Consider the following 21,012-nt stretch of genomic DNA (forward strand, 5'->3'; position numbering starts at 1 on the left):
ACCTACGGAGGATTCGACTTGCTCTGGAGCCGAGGCTGGCACACCAGGGGAATGGCCCAGGCTCCACCCAGGGTTTGTGAGGCCGAATTCGGTTCCTGCAGAGCCGCCTCTGTCTCCATGAGGACAGCCTGCTGGCGACATCCAAGTCTGTGGAAGCCGAATGCGCTCCTCCTGCCAAGTTGTCCTCTCTCGCACAGCAGGGAAAGCCATCTCCCAGTTCGGCCTGATCATTTCTCCAGCAGAATCCTAGGCGGGTTCACGAAGGGGTGAGCGCAGTCCTGCTGAGTGGAAGCTGTCGCTCTCGCAGCCTGGCATGGAACCGTGGCGAGGAGCGCCTTGAGGGACAGTGCCTGCAGTTCAGTCCTGGTTGAAAGTGGCACGGGGGGCAATAGGAGAAATCAGTGTGCCCACCTCTGCTGCTGCTCCAGACAGGAGGGGAGAGCCCAACCATCTCAGCCCTAGCCAGTGGCAGTTTGGTGGAGTGAACATTTTTGGTTGCGTCCAAGCGACCCGGTTCTCCTGCTCCTCTTTGGCTGTTGGCTCTGCTCAACTAGCTGTGGCTTCAGCTCAGAAAGCAAGCGTTTTTTCTGGACAGCCCTTTGGGAGACTCTTAAGTCAGGGGTGGGGAAAGATGGCCCTTTTATGACTTGTGGACTTCAACTCCCAGAATTCCTGAGCAGCCACGCAGCCCTCTCCAAGTCCGCAAGTCATGAAAGGGCTCATCCTTCCCTACCTGACCTGTCAGGGCTTCCCTGGATCCGCTTAGATTTAATTCTCAACCAAGAGGCTTCTTCCCCTCAGCATCTTCTCTCATGTCCTACCTTAATGGAGCAAACTCTGAACCTGCACATCAGAAATTATGGGTTATATTTAGCCCCACTGTTACCTGCAGCCTCTGATGCAGTTTCAGAGTTCTAATACGCTGCATCACTGCCTCTCGGTTTTCCTTTTGCCCCGTTGAGCAGAATGGCAGAATGATAAAAGAACCGTAAGGGACCCTTGAAGCTTCAAACCTCTGCTTGAACCCCCTGCCCCGCCCCCCCCCTTGGCTCAAGGGTTTCTTTGCTCTTACTGGTGGGACCCTTTTCCTGACAGTCGTCCTCGTTGTCCTCAATCTGTGTCTGGCATTGCAGGCTGAGCTGCTAAACGGCTCTTGACTGTCTTCCATGGGACGGGTCTCCATTTGTGGATTTGAAGAGGGCTCTCATCATCCTTCTAGTCCTTGTCTGCCCACTGTAGGACGGAGGCCTCTTCCGCATGTTTCCAGGCAAAATGGTCCTGCGCTTTCTTTGGCCAGTTGGGCTCGCCATACTTGGCTGATGTCGTCCGTTCGTCTTGCTTTAGCGCTCTTTTGTGGATGCTTTTGATCAAGCGGGATCCATTCTAGGACTGCCACGGTCCACCTGCCATCCATTGGTCTTGCTCTGTGACCAGCCCGTTTCCATTTCAATTCTTTGACTCTCTTAATGGCATTGTATGTTGTCATTTGTTTTCTAATCCATGTGCAGGTGTTTTGTCTTGTAATGCCATGCGTGGATCTTTCCATGGTTCTTTGTGCCCCTCGAAGCTTTTGTATGGATTGTGAGGTTTGTGTCCATGTTTCACCAGCGCATGTTAGAGCAGGTAGCACACTCTGATCAAAAACTTTTCTCTTCAGGCGTAGGGGGAGGTTGTTCTTGAAAAGCACGCTTAGCTTGCCATATTCTCCCAATATAATTCTTTCCTCAAGGCCAAACATGCTGCATTCTCCAGGTCTCCTTAGGAAAACGTCCTTCCGGTTCCTTGAGCAACCTTACATACTTCCTTGTGTCTCTGCGTCTTGCCCAGAATGAACCTAGGAGTCCAGGTGGGGTGTAACCAACGGGGAACTCAGTGGAGATACCCCCAGAGGCTGGAACTTCTCGGCCAAACAAGGCCCCCTGGGACTGGGTCTTCCTGCTTCTAATAATCCTATGGGCCACAGTCATAACTGAGATTGACTCTAGGCCGCTCCCTCAAGTGGCTGGTCTTTTCCGTGGCTCTCTGGTGACAACGGAGAATGCAGACATGATCTCGGAGGATGTGAACGCAAGCAGAGGAGTATTTATAGTTGTTTCACCAGGTGAACTGACTTGGAAGAGGTCTATCAAAAACCTGGACCAGAATATGATGCTCATTAGCAGAATCCATTCTGGCCAGCCGTTCATCCCTTCCTCTTTTGATACAGTTCAGCTGAGGAACGAAACTCTTGGTCTTCGGTAGGATGCGAGTTCAAGTCAGGGGTGACTTTCCTACGTGGACTTTGGGGTGGACCTGGGCTAACCCCGGCTCTTGGGATGGGGAGCTCCCACCTGGCTCTGCGGCTTCCGAGGCCCGGCCCTGTTCGAGCGCAGGACACTGTCCGAAGTGCTGATCTCTCCAGGGCTTGGGTGGAGCAGATCAAGGCAGTTGGCGGTGGCCCTGTTTCCAAGTGCCTTCATCTCAAAAGATTTACGAGCTTTGATTGTGCACCATTTTGGCTCTCTTCCACTGCCCTGGCTTTGTTTTATTTCCCACTAACAATGACCTCAGCTCTGTTTGTTTTAAAGAGTTCGTGGCCTCCGCCTGGGTTTACACCAGAGAATGAGCAGCACTAACAGAAAAATGTGCTCCTCCTGGGATGGCTCCCGGACTGTCTGTGTGTGTGTGTGTGGACCGTCTCAAAATGGTGGGGAGCCTCCTCCCTATGTCAAACAATGGCAGAGGTTCAAGGCTGTGAGTAAACCCGGAGACACAGCTGAGTTGGCCTCTACTAACCCCTCTGCTCAGCTGCAAGGAACAGAGCAAGCAGGCTCAGCCACAGGTACCACAAAACCCAGTCCGCTCCTCCTCCCCCCTCCTCCCATTAGGCAAGCACAGATGGAACAACATCCGTCTTTTAATTAAATTGATTGGGCATCAATTTAAGCAGCCTGTCAAGTTGGGTCTACCAACCAAGGCAGAAGCAGCAGGGTAGCCTTGCCACCCCTGGGTCCTCCAGATGGGGAGGCCATGCCAGGGTTGGGATGCTAGACATTGGAATGGCTCTACATCTGGAAAGGGGGAGTGGCTACCCGAAAGCAGCTGCTGAAGAGAACTTTTATACACACAGATCAGTGTCTGCTTTTTCTGCTCAACTTTCTTATCTTTTTCCCTTTCAAAATGTTTCACTTCTCATCCAGGAAGCTTCTTCAGTTCTATTCATTAGAGTTAGAACTTCAGATAGAACTGAAGAAGCTTCTTGGATGAGAAGTGACATGTTTTCAAGGAAAAAAAACACCTCAGTTTCCTTTTGGAAAAAAGCACCTTTGGGATAAGCTAGACCTGGATGACAAAGGATCTCTCTCTAGACGACATCAGCAGCTCGGCAGAGGAGTGAAACCTGGGCATTTGGTTCTGGGAGCCCCCCCCCCCTCCCCGCTGCCTGTTTGGGAGCAGGGAAGATGAGCCCCCCAAAGGGAAGGAGGAGCAGGCCATTCTGTCATTCTGGAGTCCCTGTCAGGGCCCAGACTCATCATCACACCGAGGCCATAAACCTGCTTTACCCTGGGAGGCAGAGAAGCTGTGCACACAGCATAACTCTAGTTGCTGCTGAACCTCCTTCCCATCCAGGCTGGGGACTGGGTCAAAGCTTTTGCCTTTGGTCCGTGACCTCCAGAACCTGCTTCGCAGAGCCGAGGGCCCAGGGCAGGAAGGCCATCCAGGGGTCAGGCTGAGAGAGAGCAGGAGGGCCAGCCTCCTGCTTCGGGCCAGATTCCTGCTTGGCTTCCAGATTTATTCTTAATCTGCAACAAACAGCCGTAAATCCTGTTTCTTCTGTTGGTGCCAAAGACAAGGCGCTTCCCCGCTTGGATGCGAGGCCTGGATTAAGCCCTTTGCATGGCTCCAGTCAAAGCTCAGCCCGGGCGCTGGTGCTGGCAGCCGAGCGAGGCCTGTGAGACGGAGGAGGCCTGATTAGCTTCAGCTCAGGCTGTAAGCATTGGGTAGGTGGCCGGGGGGGGGGGGGGCCTGCAAGGTTTTCCTCACAGACAAGCTGCGGCTGCAGCTGGTTTCTCATGAAGATACTTGCACAGGGGGGTGGGATGGGCTGGGACCAGAAACAGAATATAATAGAGCCGGAAGGGACCTTGGAGGTCTTCTAGTCCAGCCCCCTGCTCAAGCAGGAGAACCTATGCCATTCCAGGCTTTTCTTCAAAGCCTCCCGTGTTGGAGCACCTGGAGGCAAGTGGCCCCAGCTCCAGAAGGGATCTTCTGGGTGGCCTCTGGAGTCCCCGGCTGCTGCTCCCAGTGAGTGAGGCTGCAGGCAGGCTGGGCAAGGTCAGGCGCTCTTTGCCTTGGCATTCCCTGACGGGCAGGGACAAGTTCCAGGAGGCTCCTTGGAGCCTTGGCTGGCATTAGGGGCAGCTGCAGGTTGAGGTCAATTGCTAGCCCACCTCCCCGAGTGCCTGTCCACCTCGCTGACTTGCTGCTTTCTGGGGTGCAGCTGTGCGGCATCTCTTAAACTGCCGGCGGGTCACAGGAGGCTAATCTGAGAAGGCTCATTAAAGGAGGGTATTTGCAGCTCAGGGTTGAACTCAGACGTTTCATGACCCAACTAGGTAACTTTATGAGTGCTGGAGGGAAGTGGGATTTGCAGAGAGGAGGAGGAGGAGGACTGTCTGGTCCTTGATGGCCTCAAAGCTTGCCTGTTTTCTTGAAGACGTTTCATTCTCCAAAGTAGGCAACATCATTATCACTAACACTGATGATGTTACCTAGTTGAGTCATGAAAGGTCTGCCAGAAAAAACTAAGCTCAGAGAGCACCAAGAACTCCTCAATTATTATTCCTCCTCCTCCTCCTCTCTATCACTGATGATGTTCCCTAGTTTGGGTCATGAAACATCTGCAAGGAAACCACCAGGCTCAGAGAGCACCAGGGACCCTCCACAGTTCAACCCTGAGCTACAGCTCTTCTCCTTTATTGAGCCCAAGGGCTCTCTGCCATCTCTTCTGCTGAGCGAGCCTCTCCCCACCACCCGCCATCCCTTGGGCTCTGCCCCCTGCAATGCATGCCCAGGACAGGTGAGGTCCCAGGGCAGCCCCTTGCCCTACTTCAGCTGCCTGGCTTTGCCTCCTTTTGCCTCCTGCCCGCCCTCTGGCTTTGCCCATCCGGCTTCGCTCCCCTCAGCCGCGTCTCCCTGGAGGAGGTCATGGAAGGAGGCCGGAGCCGAGCGCTCACAGCCCCCTTGCTCGCTCCCCCTCCCCCATGCTGGCCCTTGGCCGCTTCCACCGGAGTGTTTAGAAACCCTCAGTGAGCGCGCCGGGGAGAGAGAGAGAAAGAGCAGCGAGCAAGTTCAAGTCAAGGTGAAACTCTCGGGAGATAATCCGAAAGTTCACGCGGAGGTGACGGCAGCCGCCGCAGTTTCACACAGACTGCCTGGGGTGAGCGGGAGGTCACCCCTTCCTCTGCGCCCTCCCCTCCCCCGGTAAACAAAAGCAACCTGCCATTCACAAGGAACTTGGCACCCTCGACCGGGAGCCGGGCAGGGTGGCAGCCCAGACCGGCTCCTTGGCAGGTACACCGTCTGCTGGAGGCGGTGCCAGGAAGGAAGGAGGCCCATCGCTTTTCCTCTAGCCGCCCTGGATTGTGCCCGGGGCACCCTCTCTATGTGCCAACCTTCAGCCAAATAGCCTAAGTCAAGGGTCGCCAAACTCGGCCACTTTTAAGACTTGTGAACTTCAACTCCCAGAATTCCCCAGCCAGTGCATGCTGGGAGTTGAAGTCCACAAGTCTTAAAGTGGCCGAGTTTGGAGACCCTTGACCTAAAGGGCTCCTGGCCCTGCCCTGCCACCCTCCTGCCAGGAGATGCAGAGATGTAGGCACCAAGCTTTGGGCAAGCGTAACCACTGGGCATTCTTTTCCTTCTCCCAGACAGGAGGGAGCGGGTGCCAGGTGAGAGGCTCCCAACATTGGAAGGGAATCTCCCTTCTTGTAACGTGGGCCCATCATTGGGGGCCCTGCAAACAAGTCCAAGGCCCTGACTTCCCCTGAAGACCAAGCTCTCGGGTTCCTCTCGTCCCGTATTCCTTCTCCAGTTCCTGGGCCTCTTCCTTGCTCCACTCAGAGGTGCGGCAACGGTCATAATTGTGAAAAATGGTCCTAAGTTGACTTGTTTCAGTGGTCACTTTGAACAGTGAACTAAATGAATGGTTGTAAGTTGAGGGACCGTTTATAGCAGGTCCATAGTTCCCGAGATCTTCCTTCAATTTTTCAATAGGGAGGAGAATGGAGTTCATTAAAATCCAATTTGAACCCAAGACCCAACTTGGCCCCTGCTTTCTTTCCCCTTCCAGCCTGACCTTCCTCCCCCCTTTTTGTCCTTCCCTTCTCGTTCATTCTTTCTGTAAGTGCAAAACCGTTTGTTTTGGGCCCCTTTCGAATTTTCATCCGTTCTGTGTCGCCTTTTCTTGAGCTTCTCTCCTTATGACTCAGGTGGGGGAACTGAAAGCGGTATTTTGTCCTCCTAGAAAATCCAGAAACGGGAGAAGCCATTAAAATCGATCTAGAAGGTTGCAGTTCCACCCCCACCTCCCATGAATTAAGAAAACCCACCCACCCACCTGCCCCTTTCCAAAGGGGACCAATCCTCCCGGCAGTCTCCAAGTGTAGCCTCAGCCTTTATTGGAAATAAACTTTTGCCTAGAAAGAGGCAGCCCCTCCACCCCACCCCACCTGTATCTCAGCTGTCAATCTTTGCTCTTTTTGATCCTGGGCTCCCTACAGAATAGCCCTGGGGGGCAAGGCTGCCACTGGCCAGACTGAGGGCCTGCCAATTGGCTACTCTGCCCCCCAGGGGTGGGCTTCTCTTCTGAGAGCACGAGAGACAGACACAGACACCCCCCCCCCGTTGCCCTTCTTCTGCTCCCCTGGGTGCAAGGGGCCTTTGCTGGCATGTGCTGCCTGCAGGGGGTGGGGTGGGGGAGCAGCCAAGGGGGCTCACCCCTCTGCAGGGGGGCTGCCGGTTGCAGGGGTGGGGCGGGGGCAGGTTAGAAAAATTCCTTGGAGGCCAGAAGGAGAAAGAGGAGACAATCCACTGGGCAGGTTGTTTCCCTTTCCTGGACTGATTTGCTGGAAACGTTTTCCCTCTTTCACCCATTTCCCCTGGAATCAGAGGAGGCTGGTGTGTGTGTGTGGGGGTCTAGATGCCCTCAGCTGGGCTACCCCATTCTAAGCCAGGCTACTTCCCCCTGAGAGGCTTTGGCGGCAGTTGCTGCTCTGCACTTCAGAGGCAGCCGGTGGGAAGACTGGGGGAAGACTGGAGGAGGACCAGGGAGAAGGAAGCCAAAATGCACAGGACTCCCCCGTCCCCAGGGATGGAGCCAGTCCTGGTCTCCTAGTCCCTCCCTCCCTCCTCATGGGACTCTTGTGGATGGGGGGCGGGGGGAAGAGAAAAGCCACGGCCTTTGACCCAGAGGAGAAGCAGCTCTGGACTCAAGAATGGCAGTCCAGTCCTTGTGGACTCAGCTCCTTTTGGTGGGCATCAGAATAGCCATCACAATGGCCCTTTGACTGATATACCGCTTCTCTCTAAGCGCTTTCAGAGCCAGCCTCTTGGCTCCAACAATCCGGGTCTTCATTTGACTGACCTCGGAAGGATGGAAGGCTGAGTCAACCTTGAGCTGGTCAGGATCGAACTGCTGGCTGTGGGCAGAGTTAGCCTGCATTCTAACCACTGAGCCACCCTGGATGGATGGATGGATGGATGGAGCACTTAGACCTTATATACCGCTTCACAGAGCTTTACAGCGTTTACAGAGCCAGCCTCTTGCCCCCAACAATCTGGGTCCTTGTTTTACCGACCTTGGAAGGATGGAAGGCTTAAAGTTGCCCGGTTGGAGACCCTGGTGTTAAAGAATCCAGCTGGCCAGTCCTAAACGTGAACTAGCAAAGCACTCCCATTTGTTCATCTATTGAGTTTATTCAATTTCTCTGCCGCCCAACTCGCTCTTCCTCCCGCCTGGGAGGGTATTTCGATACCAAAGCTCAGCAGAGGAAACTCCGAAGAACACTCATCGCGATCACACTTTGGCATTACCAGAAATAGCCCTGATCTTTCCCGGGAATAAATTGCAAGCATTTACAGATGGAAAAAATGAAAGACGTTATATATGTGGCAAGTGCAGATGTGAATATTTCTGGACTCCGTCCACTGGAAAACTAATAAAGACAGAAGACTAAAAAACAGACCCAGGAGCGCGTCCAAAAATAACGCAGTCGGGAGAGATACGGATGCAGCTCAACCGAAGGCTTCACGCTACTCCCCTCCCTGCTCTAGTCACAATACAGAATATACAAGAGTTGGAAGGGACCTTGGAGGTCTTCTAGTCCAACCCCCTGCTCAGGCAGGAAAAACTATACCATTTCGAACAAACGGTTGTCCAATCTCTTCTTTAAAACTTCCAGTGTTGAAGCGTTTATAACTTCTGGAAAGAAGTTGTTCCACGGATTAACTCTAGCCTGTCAAGGAAATGTCTCCTTACTTCCAGGTTGTTTCTCCCCTTGATTAATCTCCATCCGTTGCTTCTTGTCCTGCCCTTCAGGGGCTTTGGGGAAGAAGTTGGCCCGCTCTCCTTTGTGGTGATATGGTGTCATCCCTGGTCCTTCTTTCATTGAGTTAGACATAATTCCAACAACCGTTCTTTGTACGCTTCAACCTCCAGCCCCCTGATCATCTTGCTCTTCTCTGCATTCTTTCTATAAAGTCTCAACATCTTTTTTACATTGTGGTGACCAAAATTGGATGCAGGATTCCAAGTGCGGTATTATAAAGTGGTACTAACACTCCACGTGACCTTGATTCTATCCCTCCCTTAAGGCAGCCTAGGACTGCGTTAAACCAGCCAGGATTGCCATTCCTGCCTGGCGTCTCTTGACTCTCGTGGGTTGTTTGAGGACATAAACTTTGCCCTGCTTGGCACTCCGAGACCCGCCTCCCTTCTTCACCCTCAAAGATGAATTCGGGGCTTCTGGGCCTCGGCCTCTGGAAGTCCTGTGGACTTTGACTCCCAACGTTCTGGCTGGGGAATTCTGGGAGTTGAAGTCCAGCCTCTTGAAGTGGCCAAGGTTGAGCAACAGTGGGCGAGCCGGTCTCTTCTTCCTCGCCTCTGCTAAACTCCCGGCTGACTCTGCTTCAGCCGCTTGATCTACGCGCAGCACAAGAACCAGGCTGGCCGGAAGGCGGAGAAGCTGCTGCAGCCTCGGAAAGCTGCTTCTCCAGCAAAGATCCCGCTCTGGGAGCTGGTGCCACTGCGCAATACGGCCTAAATAATAGACTACCAGAAGGGACCTCGGAGGTCTTCTAGTCCAGCCCCCTCCTGGCATTCCAGACAAATGGCTATCTAATCTCTCCTTGAAGGCCTCCAGTGATGGATCGTCCAGAGCTTCTGGAGGGAAGCCTGCTGAGAGGGTAGATGAGTCGAAGGTCCTGTTGGCAGCCTGGCCTCCTCCGCTCTGTCCTAGGAAGACACCTGTGATGTTAGCTCCGTTCTCAACGGGTAGAGCGAGTGGAGGGGACGGCCACTGTCTGCCCATGCAGACCCAGCCGCTTTCTGAACCAAGGAGGAGGGTCTGGGGGGCAAAGGGAACCACAGCAGGAGGGGGGGGGTTGAATGTCTGCAGCCTTTCCCGATGGGAATTGCCGGAGACGAAATTCAGCATATTTGGAAGGCCCAGGTGAGGAAGGTGGATGGGGTAGACATCTGACAGATGCAGGAAGCTCAGCGGGGGTGCTGTGTTGTGACGCAGGGCCTGCGTGAAGCCCCCTTTGGGGCTGCTGGGGAAAGCAGCCCTCCTCCCTGCCTCACTTGGAGGAGCTCCTGCTTTGCCCCATGCAGGGGCCGCTGGAGCTGCCCCGTGAGCAATTCCGGCCAGGCGACGGGTGGCACCTCAGCTCCTTGAGAGCCTTCCTGTGGAAGTGGGCTGCCCGGGCCTTTCCCCTTCCTGCTAATGGCTTCTGTAATCGGAATTTCCTTGAGAATTTCTGTTCCCTGCAGGGGAGCGAGGCTTCAATTATTGGTTATCCTTGGCAAGGAGAGCAAGTGCCGTGGTTTGGTTGGTTGGGTTTCTATAATGCCGGTTAATCAACAAAACTCTCCTGTTGGCAGAAAGGGAAGAGCGGTTGGGCGAGAGCGTGCCCAAGCACTCCCCCCCCCCGCCTAAAACCAGGGCTGCGGCTCTGAAGGGCCTCTGCTGGCCTTTCTCAGAGAAGGGTCAAATTCGGGTGGGGCAGGGTGGGCTGCCTTTCGGCTTCTCCCTTCCTCTGCAATTCAGCAAGCAGAATCTTCAGCCCTCGCGACTCCAGGGGCTGCTGCTGCGGCCTTGCTGGCTGGGGAATTCTGGGAATTGAAGTCCACAAGTCTTCAGCTTGTCGAGGTTGGATACCCCTGGATGAAGTCTTGTCATCTCTAGTTAGCTGCTCTCGGTTAACCGGTTTCCTTTCAGAAGCTGGGCGAGCCACCTGAGATAGTTCCACCTCCTGAGATACATGGTCAAAAGAGAGAAGGAGGGAGGGAGGGAGGGAGGGAGGAAAAGAAAGAGAGGGAGGGAGAGACTGGAAGATAAAAAAGGAAGGAAGGCAAGACAGAAAGAGAAAGAGAAAGAAAGAAATAAAGAGAAAGAAAAAAAAAAGAAAGAAAGAAAAAGAAACTCTCAGTTTATAGATTGGTCCAGCCACCCTGCCTCTCCTCTGTCACCTTCTCCAAGTCTCTTCCCCAAATCCCATCCATGTTGCCAGTGACTCCTGGCTGGGAGGCTTGGGGGGGGGAGTTGGGGGGGAACCTGGGGTCTTCATCCCATGGAGGAGGGCACAACTTGGGAGCTGCTGTGTCTCCTCCTGGGTTTCTCCAGGACATGGGCTCTCCCAAGTCCCCCCAGCTCAGCCCCCCTCTCCTTGAGAAGCCAGCAGACCCCCAGGCCCCCTCCCTATGACGCCCCCCATACCCCAGGGCGGGGGCTGCCGTCCTCCCTGCTGCAGGCCAGGCTTCCCTCCCTGGCCAAGCCGGCTGATGGGGTGGGGTGAGGGCTCCTTCCCAAGTGTGCTTGTGTGTGTGCGCACGTGTGCGTGCCTGCTCTGACCAGGGTGATGGATGGCCCTGCAGAGCCAGCTCGCCGGCTGCAGGAATTAATGGCATTTGCATAATCTTTATTTTGGAATCTGCCCCAGCAGATAGTGGCTGGGTTGGTGCAAGAGCCACACGTTGTCCTCACCAAAGACCCTCCCCCACTTAGGAGGTGAAAAGTTGAAGGGGGAAAACGAAGAAAGTCCCCATTTCTGGGCCGCATAAATTCTCCTGCCCTTGTCAGGCCTCCCAGCCCAGTTGTGTTGTTGCAGCCGCTCTCCACGTGCGGAGAAACACAGCCGCCAAAGGGGGGGGGGCAGCCGCGTGTCCACAAGATGGATGGGCCGAGGGATGGCAGGGCTGCCGGCCATCCATCACCCTTGCCTGTCTGCTGGTCTTTGCTGGCCGAGCCTGGACTCTGAATAACAAGAGTTGGAAGGGACCTTGGAGGTCTTCTAGTCCAACCCCCTGTTTAAGCAGGAGACCCTATACCATTTCAGACAAGTGGCTGTCCAGTCTCTTTTTAAAAACTTAAAAACTTCCAGTGATGGAGCATCCACAGCATCTGAAGGCAGCCATTCCACTGGTTAAAATTAAAGTGGCCGCATCTGGAGATCCTGGCCTGGATCATGAAAGCTGCAGCGCCATCCTCTCTGGCCATCAAGGAAGTGATACCTTACGCGGATCTCCAGCCTGCTTCTTCTCCCCTCCCCTCCTTCAAGAGGCAGCCATCGGCTGATCCTGGTTGGTCGGTTTCCATTTTTCCAGCTGGATTTATGTAGAAATTTGCACACACAAAAAAACCCTGGAGCTCCCCAAAGATCCTCTAGCCAGCTCACCCGTTGTTGGAGGACCTTCTCAGCAAGAAATGGGTCTCTTTGGCCCCAGAGAGAAAGGATCCATGGTCAGGGATGGACAGTCCACTCATTTTGCTCAGGTGGCTGCTGTCCATTCAAGGTGTCTGTGCAGAGTCTCCATCCTCCAGGTCTCCTGGTTGTCCCAAAGGTGCTTTTTCCAAAAAGCCAATGGACTTTCTTGGTTGTTTTCCTTGAAAAGGTTTCGCTTCTCATCCAGGAAGCTTCTTCAGTTCTGGATTAAGGTTGAACGGAAGAAGCTTCTTGGAGAGAAGCGAAGCGTTTCCAAAGGGGACAGAAACCCCAAGAAAGTCCAGTTGCCTTTTGGAAAAGCCCTTTTGGGGTGTCCATCTGGGAGGTTTAGCATTCAACAAAACCTGTTGCGAGAACTTAGGTGAGGCCTGAGGCTGAATCCCTTCGTCCAGCCTTCTGCGTTCTGAAAGGCCGTCATGGTGGGAGACGTGGTCAAGAAGGAGAGGTGGCTTAAAAATGCCTAATTTTAAACTATATTATGAAGCAGTAGCCCTTTCAGTAATAAGTGTCTGGTTTAATTTAACGGAGGAAAGAATTTTGAACATAGAAGGTTATGACTTGTTATATGGATGGCATGCGTATTTATTTTATGAAAAAAAAGTGGATAGGGCTTTTAAGAATCATGTGTTGAGAAGTGCTCTTTTGCGGGTCTGGAAAAAATATTCTTATAAATTAGATTACAAGATTCCTATATGGGCGAGCCCCAGACATGCAATAGAGAATATAAATATAGAACAGAAACAGGAAATGATTACTTATAAAGAACTTTTGTATGCTGAAGGAGGTAGATTGCAATTAAAATCATTACAGGTATTAAATGAAGAAGGGAGGAATTATACTTGGTTTCAATATGGGCAAATAAGTGCTAGATGGAAAGAAGATCAAAAAATTGGTATAATGCAAAGGGAGGAAAATTTAATAAAGCAAATTAGAAATCAGACCCAGGAGCATATAAAGAGATTGTATAATGTGTTGCTTGAAATAGATTCGGAAAAGGATTTGGTAAAGGACTGTATGATAAAATGGGCACAGAATATTCAGGAACCAATAATGTTGGAAACATGGGAGAAAATCTGGGTTAGAAATGTTAAGTTTACACAAGCACAGAATTTAAGGGAAAATTTTTATAAGATGTTTTATAGATGGCACTTAGATCCCAAAAAATTATCATGTATGTATCCTGATATCCAAGCGAAATGTTGGAGGTGTGATTGTGATGATGCTACATATTTTCATATTTGGTGGACTTGCAAGAAAATTAAGGCCTTTTGGATAAGAATTTGGTGGATTATTCAAAATGTACTGAAGAAGAAGATAAAGTTCCTGCCACAATTTTTCCTTTTGGGAATTATAACGGATTGTACAGGGATTGAGACTAAATTGATTCTGAATTTAATAACAGCAGCAAGACTGTTGATTGGACAATACTGGAAGAAAGAAGAGGTACCTACAATAGAAGAATGGATATTGAAAGTCATTAATTTGGCTGAGATGGCTAAAATCTCAGCTTTTTTAAAAGACAATACGCAGGAAAGATATTTAATTGAATGGAAAAAATGGATTGATTATCTACAAAACAGATATCAGATTAAGAAATATCAGATTGCCTTTGAATAATTAGGAAGTTATTTTATGTAATGGGGAGGGGGTTGGGAGATGAAAAGATTTGGATGAGGTTAATTGGATTGGAAGGGAAAATTTTATTCTATGTTTGGTTTATGTATAACAATACCTTGTGATTGACCCGGGAAGCCGGGGAGGGGGGGGAAGGGAGGGGGGAAGGGGGTTTTCTGGGAGGGAGGGGGAAAAAAGGGGGGGAAAATGTTTTTGTTTTTTAAAACTTTTTTAAATAAAAAAAAAAAGAAAAAAAGAAGGAGAGCATCAGTGCCCCCATTTTCCTCTTTCAGCTGCTGGATCTCTTCCTCCAGTGGGACTGGTCGACGTACCTGGCCGACTACGGGCAACCCACCTGCAAGTACCTCCGGGTGAACCCAATGACTGCGCTGGCCTTGCTGGAAAAGTGAGTGTGTCCTTCCGGGTGCTGAGAGCCCCCTGCTTGCTGCTCCTATGGCCCGGCTGCCTGGGGTGGGGCGCTACGGCTTGCTCTGTGACGGGCCCAGCCTTGCATGAGAGCTTCTGCTTACGGCAATGCTGCATGTGGGGCTGGGTTGCACCTGTCACTGGTTGTGTCCTCTTTGGGGCAGCCCCTCAAATACTGGAAGGCTGCTTTCATGTCATCCCTAGTCCTTCTGCTCTCTAGAACCGGCCATATCCAAACCCGGCTGCAACCGTTCTTCCTCTGTTTTAGCCTCCAGGCCTTTAATCCTCTTAGTTGCTCTTCTTTGACCTTTTTCCAAAGTCTCAACATTTTTTTTTTGGGTAATGTGGTGTCCCAAACTGGAGGCAGCAACCCAGGGTTGTATTAGCTTTTTTGGCTGCTGCCACAGACGGCTGGCTCAGGTTTAAGAGATCGTCCACTAGGACTCCCAGGCTCCCCTCACAGCGACTGTTTTGCCACTCAGAGTCACCACATGCGAGGGCATTGCAGGCCTTTTCTTTGGGGGGGGGTCTGCTGTTCCTCCCTGTGTGGCCCCTGGGAGAAGCTGGCAAGGCCCTCTGTGTGCGGCCCCTGGACCGGACAAGACCCCCGTCTGGCAGAAAGGGATTGAGCTGGCAAAGGAGGTGCCCTCGTTGGTGCTTGCATGTGCCGTCTTGCCTTGGCTGCTGGGCTGGATGACCATTGGGGCTCTTCTGGACCAAGTACGGGACCGGGGGCCCGAGGGCAACAGCCTGGGGCAACGAGAGGTCCTGTAACCGAAGGGCTTCCCTTTCTCCTGGGTCCTGCTCCAAATTCCCCGTGGTCCTCAGGAGAAGCTGCCAGGGCCTGGCCAGGCTGCTGCCCTTCGCCTCTTCTCCATGCTGGAGGGCTTGCATGGCCTCTTGGTGGGAGTAGGTGAGCCAGGAAGCAGGAGAGGCAGCTGTGCCAGCCACCACTTAACTTCTCCTCTGGTTTATTTCTCCTTCCTCCCCATCCCTCCCTCCTCCTGGCAGGATCTCCCGAGAGTAAGTATGTGTGGGGTGGCATCCTCAGCCTGTGCAAAATGCAAGGGGTGCCCAGGCCTCGTCCTGGAACCTGATCCCCCAAGTCCTCTCATGTCCCAAAGGCAACTGGACTTCCTTCTTTTTTTCTTTTGAAAACCTGTCGCTTCTTCAGTTCTAACTCATTAGAGTGACAACTTCAGCCAGAACTCAAGACACTTCTGGGAGAAAAGCGAAAGGTTTTCAAAGAAAAAAACAAGGAAATCCGGTTGCCTTTTGAAAAAAGCACCTTTCGGGCAACCACGAGCCTGGAGGACAGAGCCAGATGCTCCTTCTCTATGAATGGGACGGTTGGGGCTGAGAGTTTGGACCCCTTGTTATTTGTGGGGTGGAACCCTAACAGAGCCTGGAAGGGGTTGGTTTTGGTCAAGCCCTGCAAATCGTGACATTCATTTCAGATTCCATGGCTGGGGGTCTTCATCCCCAGTCCAGAAGGCAAAGGCAGTTGCATCTCCCCACTTTCTGCTTTGGGACATGGGGGGTCAGCGGTCAAAGCTGCCGAGCTGACAGCCGAGGTTCGAGACTTGAGCTCCACAAGCCGGGCTGAGCTCCAGTCCTTGCTTCAGCTGTTGCCCACCAGCAGTTTGAAAGCATGCGAATGAATGCGAGTAGATAAATAGCTACCAGATAGGATAGGAGAGTTCTGTGCACCTCCCTGTATAGCCACGATGGCCGCAAGACAACGCTGGTTCTGTTGGCCAAGAAACAGAGATGAGCACTACGCCCGAGCCGGGTTCGATACCTTACTTTCTGTTTTAAAGATGGACGCCGTGGCCTGTTCATCAGGAAGGGCCACCCGAGAAGAGGCGCATGGAAGAGGCCAAGCCCCTCTGTGTCTTCCCCAGCCTTGGGAAGGGCTCTGTGGCTGCAGGAGACGCTGGCCACGCCTTCCGCTTATCCCCACCTCGCTGGCCAGGCCCCCGAGAGGCATCTCGGCCAGCCAGCCAGCTCTCCTCCTGCTCTCTGTCCACCCTCCCGGAGGTGGGAAGGAAGCCCTGCGTTGCCCCTCCCAGTCTATGCCATCGGCTCCTTTCGGTCACCTGGGGCCTCTCTCCCTCCTCTGCTGGGGTGGCTTGAGCCCCACCGTGTCCTGGGCACAGAGTGAGCACGGGGGGGGGGCGTTCTCATTGCATGCTGGGGAGGGTTGTTTCTGCCCGTTGTGTAGGTGGAGAGTGTGCCAACCGCTTTAGTTCCTCCTCCTGATAGATTTTCTGAGTCAGTCTCTCTCCATCTTGGCCACATGAAGATGGGTGGACTTCAATTCCCAGAATTCCCCAGCCAGCATGGGTGGGGTGCCCTCAGCTTCTGGCAGGGAGACCCCCCGGCCCCTTCCGGTCCAGCTCTCCACAAGGAAAGTGCCCACAGCTCGAGAGCCCCTGCAGGCTTTGCCATCTTCTGTGTATGTTTGAGTGTCTTCTTCTGCCTGATGGGCTGTTTTTCCCGCCTGCCCCAGGATGAAGGACACCAGCCGAAAGAACAACGTCTTCGCCCAGTTCCGGAAGAACGAGCGGGACAAGCAGAAGCTGATTGAGGCCGTGGCCAAGCAGCTCCGCACCCTCATCAGCACCAGCCACCACTCCTGAGGGGCCACAAGACGCCTGGGGGCCCTGGGGGGGTGGAGGGGGGGCTTGGCAGGGCAGGGCAGGGCCTCTACCCGGGTACCGTGAGGGGGCAGAGCGGCTCCAGGGAACCAGCAGGGCCGCTGGAGGATCGGCGGGACGCAGCTTGCGGGGCTGCTTAGTGGCGGCCCTTCTCTGGAGGAGCCTGGCTCGCTTGGGAAAGACTGCTCCTGGAGCTGGAAGCTCAGAGCCCCAGAGAGCCTTCCAGGGAGGCCAAGGCCAGGCGCCCGTCAGACGCACCTTGGCCATGAAGCGCTGATGCCTTGGCCACTTTTCAGAGTTTTGGACTTCCGTTCCCAGAATTCCCCAGCCTGCATGGCTGGCTGGGGAATTCTGGGAGTTGAAGCCCACAAGTCTTAAGGTGACCAAAGTTGGACATTTTTGGTTTAAAGGGAACAATTTACACTTTCAAAGGGAAGCATTTACAAGAAACACCCTGGAGCCCCGTTTCAGCCCTTTCAGTTTTGTCTCCTTTCCGGATCGATGGCCTTCCTCTCTTGCTCCTTTGGCCGCATTTGAAACACAATCCGCTCTTTTTTTAAAAAAAAAATATTTGTGCTCTCTGCCCTATTTCTCAGTGATCCATTTTTGAAAATCTGGTTTCTCGGCCTTTGAGCAGCTCCACTCCTTTTCTGTAGGAAGCCAGGATGGGGAGCATTTTCCTCTTGCAGACAAACGGAATCGGAGCTCTTTAAAATAAACTCATTGGAAAACAAGAACTTTGTTTTAAAAACCCAAAACTCTAGTTTTTAATGAAAGGAATGGAACTCTTGTAAGTGGAATCTGTTGTTTGGGACTCATTGGATCAAAAAAATCAGGATGGGGGCAGCCCAGGCAGGGAAGCCCCCTCCTTTTAAAGGGAGCAGCGGCTGCCCTCTTGGCTTGTTCCATTGCACCCCCCCAGACCTCTGACCCCTCCCTTCCTTCTGCCTGCTTTTGTGCCAAGAACCCCCCTTTCCATGTGGCAAAGAAGTCGCAGTCATAATTGGAATGGGGAGGAATATTCCATCCTTCCCCATTGTATGTGACTTTCGGCTTCCCTCAAGCCAAGCGGCAGGGCAGCTGCCCCCTCTCCAAAGCACTGACCATCCGGAGACCCCAAATGTCCATCTGCCAGCCATCTCAGATCTTCCCTGTTGCCCCTGGCTTCAGTGACATCTTGTGCGGTCTGTGTGGAAGGGGTCACCCTGGTGGAATAGCTCAGGGGTCCGTAAACCCGGCCACCTTAAGACTTGTGGACTTCAACTCCCAGAATTCCCCAGCCAGCATTGCCTGAAGTCCTAAAGAGGCCAAATTTGGAGACCCCCTGGAAACTTGTAACAGGCAGCAAAGCCCCCCCGCCCTCGGATGTTGGGGCAAAGGTCTTTCTCAATCTGGCAGCCCAGCTAGCTGGCTGCCAAAGGGCTGACCCTGACCGGTTGGACAAGTGCCTTAGAGGAGTCTCAGCACAAGCCCACTTCTGGCTGAAATGTGCGTGGACCAAGCAGACACAGGTGGCACCCTCACCGGCCAAGGACCCTCCACCATCTTGCCTTTGGGGCTCGTCTTCGCTGCTGGGCAGCTGGAGATGGCCCCACCGCTTTGCGAAGGTCCTGAGATGGACACTGAGGCGATCCAGGTCCAGATCTCCACTAAAGAAGGAAGGAGAGGAGGAAAAGCCCTCCGGCCCTGTTGGGTTGGATGAGTTCCTCAGGTCATCCTGAATTCCCTACCACTTGCGGGGCTTGGCTTGTGCCCTTCTGGTTGCCTCCTCTGTGTCCTTGAGGGTCTTCTCTTCTGAGGGAGACTTTCTCCCGAGACCCTCCTTCTCTTTCACTCTGGCCACACGGCTGGCTGTCCGCTGGGAGGACAGAGAGGGACCCATGGCGGTCTGTAGAGTCCAGCTTCATGTCCAGTGCCTCCCAAGACCAGCCCCAAAGCCTTCCCATCCGTGGTTCAGCTGGGGCTGCCCAAGGCCTCTTTGGCTTCTAGAGCTGACCTGGTCACCTTCCTTCTTTCCTTGAAATCCAACCCGCCTTGTGGGTCACCTGGCCCCCATGAGGCAGATCTCACCACGGAGAGGGGAACGCACCTCTGAACGTCGGCCGGCCTGCTGGTCACAGGCAGGGAGAGCAGGGCTGCTTGGCCTCGGGACCAAGGCCTGGGTAGGAGACCGGCCTTTGCCAGAGCTGCCCTCCTGTTCAAAACCCAGCCTGCTCTCTGGGCCCAAAGACCACCCCTCCCGCCCCCCCGGTTTGCCTTGTCCAGAGAAGGACAAGGGGAATCAACTCCAACCTGGGTGTTGTCCAGCTCTGCAGTGCCCCAGGGGTCTGCCAATGGGGGAGAGGGGCTGATTTGTCTCTGCAGCAGCCCAGGCAAGCCCACCCTGGCCCCAACCTACAGAACCAGTCCTCTGGCCCCTGGGAGAGCACGTCCCATTTTGAGAGGGTCAACCTCTGGATGGGGGAAGGTTGATCAGGTTAGCCATTGGCCATAGGGTGGGCCCTACCATCTCCTGCTGGTTCTAAGTAAACTCCCGGCTTGTGGTGCCTCTTCCTCTCCTTAACTAGATACGACCCCTGCCCAGGAGAAGAAGACCACCAGATATTCTTGGGATGCCCCTTGGGAAGGGTCTGTTCCCTGGAAGGGGGTCTCCACTTCTCTCTCCAAAGACGTGCCCGTCCATCCCCCACCCTTCTTGGGCCCTCCGAGTTCAGAGCCAGGATTTGCACTTGGCTGAAATGCCTCCCCTCGTCTAAAGTGGGGTCTCCAGCCTTGGCGGCTTTAAGACCTGTGAGCTTCAACTCCCAGAATTCCTCAGCCGGCCCCAAGAGGGAGGCTCTCCCCCGCGTTCCTCTCGCCTGTCTCTGTCACTGGATTCTCAGACCAGTCTTTGTCTCGGTTTCTTTCCAGGCGCAAGGCTACTTGTTTTTGCCATTTAATAATTTTGGGTGAGGTGAGCAAGGCCACCAGTCCATTTGGGGGTGGGGCCTCAGGGCCCCAACTTAAGGTGGGATCTGGCAGCCCTCCAGGAGTTGGCCAGCAACTCCCTTCTTCACAAGCAGGGTTCCTGGCAGTTCGCCAGCCGCTTTGCATGAATGGCAGATCTTTCTCCTCCTCGCTTCTCTCTTCCGAGTAGTTTTCTCAACCTCCACATTTTGAGGTTCCCTGGAATCAAATTGACAGGTTACATTTTGAATCGGTGGCCAAGGAGGTGGCTGCAGTGGCTTAACTGGCCACAAACTGGGAAAGCATTGCAAAGTGGCCCCGTTTGATTCAGCCACAACGCCCTCCGATACCCCAGCTTCTCAACGGGTCCTTTATGAATTGCTTAGGCACACAGTGTGCACAACATAAACTCACAGGTGGGCTTTTCTGGACAGCTATTTTGGGTGGGTATTTCTAAAGCTACGGTGGGGAATACAGGTGGCTTTTTTTTTTCTTTTTGCACAAGCTGTTGCACAAAGTGGAAAACGTGGGATTCGCATAAGGGACCCTCGCTGGCCAGGCAATGCAGCTGTTGGATTCAGCAGATAAAAGGGGACTCGGGGGGGGGGGGGGGTTTACCAGTTAAACTGCGTTAAATAGTAGCATGTGGATTTGAACTGTACATAGATCCTCCTGTTGTAACTTTTATTAAAAGCTGTATGAATGTACCCCTTCGGACTGCTTCTCCTTTGCATTCTCCGTAGAAAACAACAAATCCTCAAAGGGTTTGTTGCGAATAACCCCACAGGGGTTAAACATTATCCACAGATAGCAACTAGACTTCCTTGGTTTTTTTCCTTGAAGATGTTTTGCTTTTTGTCCAAGAAGCTTCTTCAGTTCTTTGGGCACCTTTGGGACAACCATGACCTGAATGATGGAGAATCTCCGTGGAAGATCTCCTCTTCTGAAGCTTCTGAGCTGAGCTTAGGGGACCTTGGACCAGCAGCTCAGAGCTCTTCTCCCAGCCGAGAAGACCCAGAACCGCCTCGCAGGCCTCTTTTCCTCTACTACCCGGTTGGCTTCTGCACCAACCGCCCCCAGGAAGTCAACCTAACTTTTCCTGCTGGTCTAGACCAGGGCTCTCCAGTCCCTGGGCCGTGGCCCATTCAGAACCAGGCCACACAGGTGCGCAGCTCCATTTGCCCGAGAAGTGGACATTCCCATGCGCATGCACCTGCTGCTCCCAGAGAACCATTTCCTCCCCCCCCCCCCGCCTGCTCACAAAGCTGGGAAGGCCGGGGACCCCAGTCTAGACAGGTTCTCCTCCTGCAGCAGCCCCTCCATCTCCTCCTCCTCCCTTCCCAAGGTGCCTGTATTAGGCCCGTATTAGGCCACCTAACCGAAT

The 21,012-nt window shown here is 53.4% G+C and overlaps 1 protein-coding gene across 6 annotated transcripts in view; it reads left to right on the top strand.

Annotated features, from left to right (window-relative positions):
• EXOC6B (exocyst complex component 6B) overlaps positions 1–20,213 on the top strand; it is a 164,915-nt gene extending 144,702 nt beyond the window's left edge. For all 6 annotated transcript variants that reach the window (XM_058193846.1, XM_058193848.1, XM_058193847.1 and 3 more), the window contains 2 exons: positions 13,890–14,002; positions 16,535–20,213. In XM_058193846.1, coding sequence (XP_058049829.1) covers positions 13,890–14,002; positions 16,535–16,664 — 243 coding nt within the window. In that variant the 3' untranslated portion in view covers positions 16,665–20,213. The remainder of the gene's footprint in view (positions 1–13,889; positions 14,003–16,534) is intronic.
• The last annotated feature ends 799 nt before the right edge of the window (positions 20,214–21,012 follow it).

Source organism: Ahaetulla prasina, chromosome 8 (genome assembly GCF_028640845.1).
Source record: "Ahaetulla prasina isolate Xishuangbanna chromosome 8, ASM2864084v1, whole genome shotgun sequence".
NCBI lineage: Eukaryota > Metazoa > Chordata > Lepidosauria > Squamata > Colubridae > Ahaetulla > Ahaetulla prasina.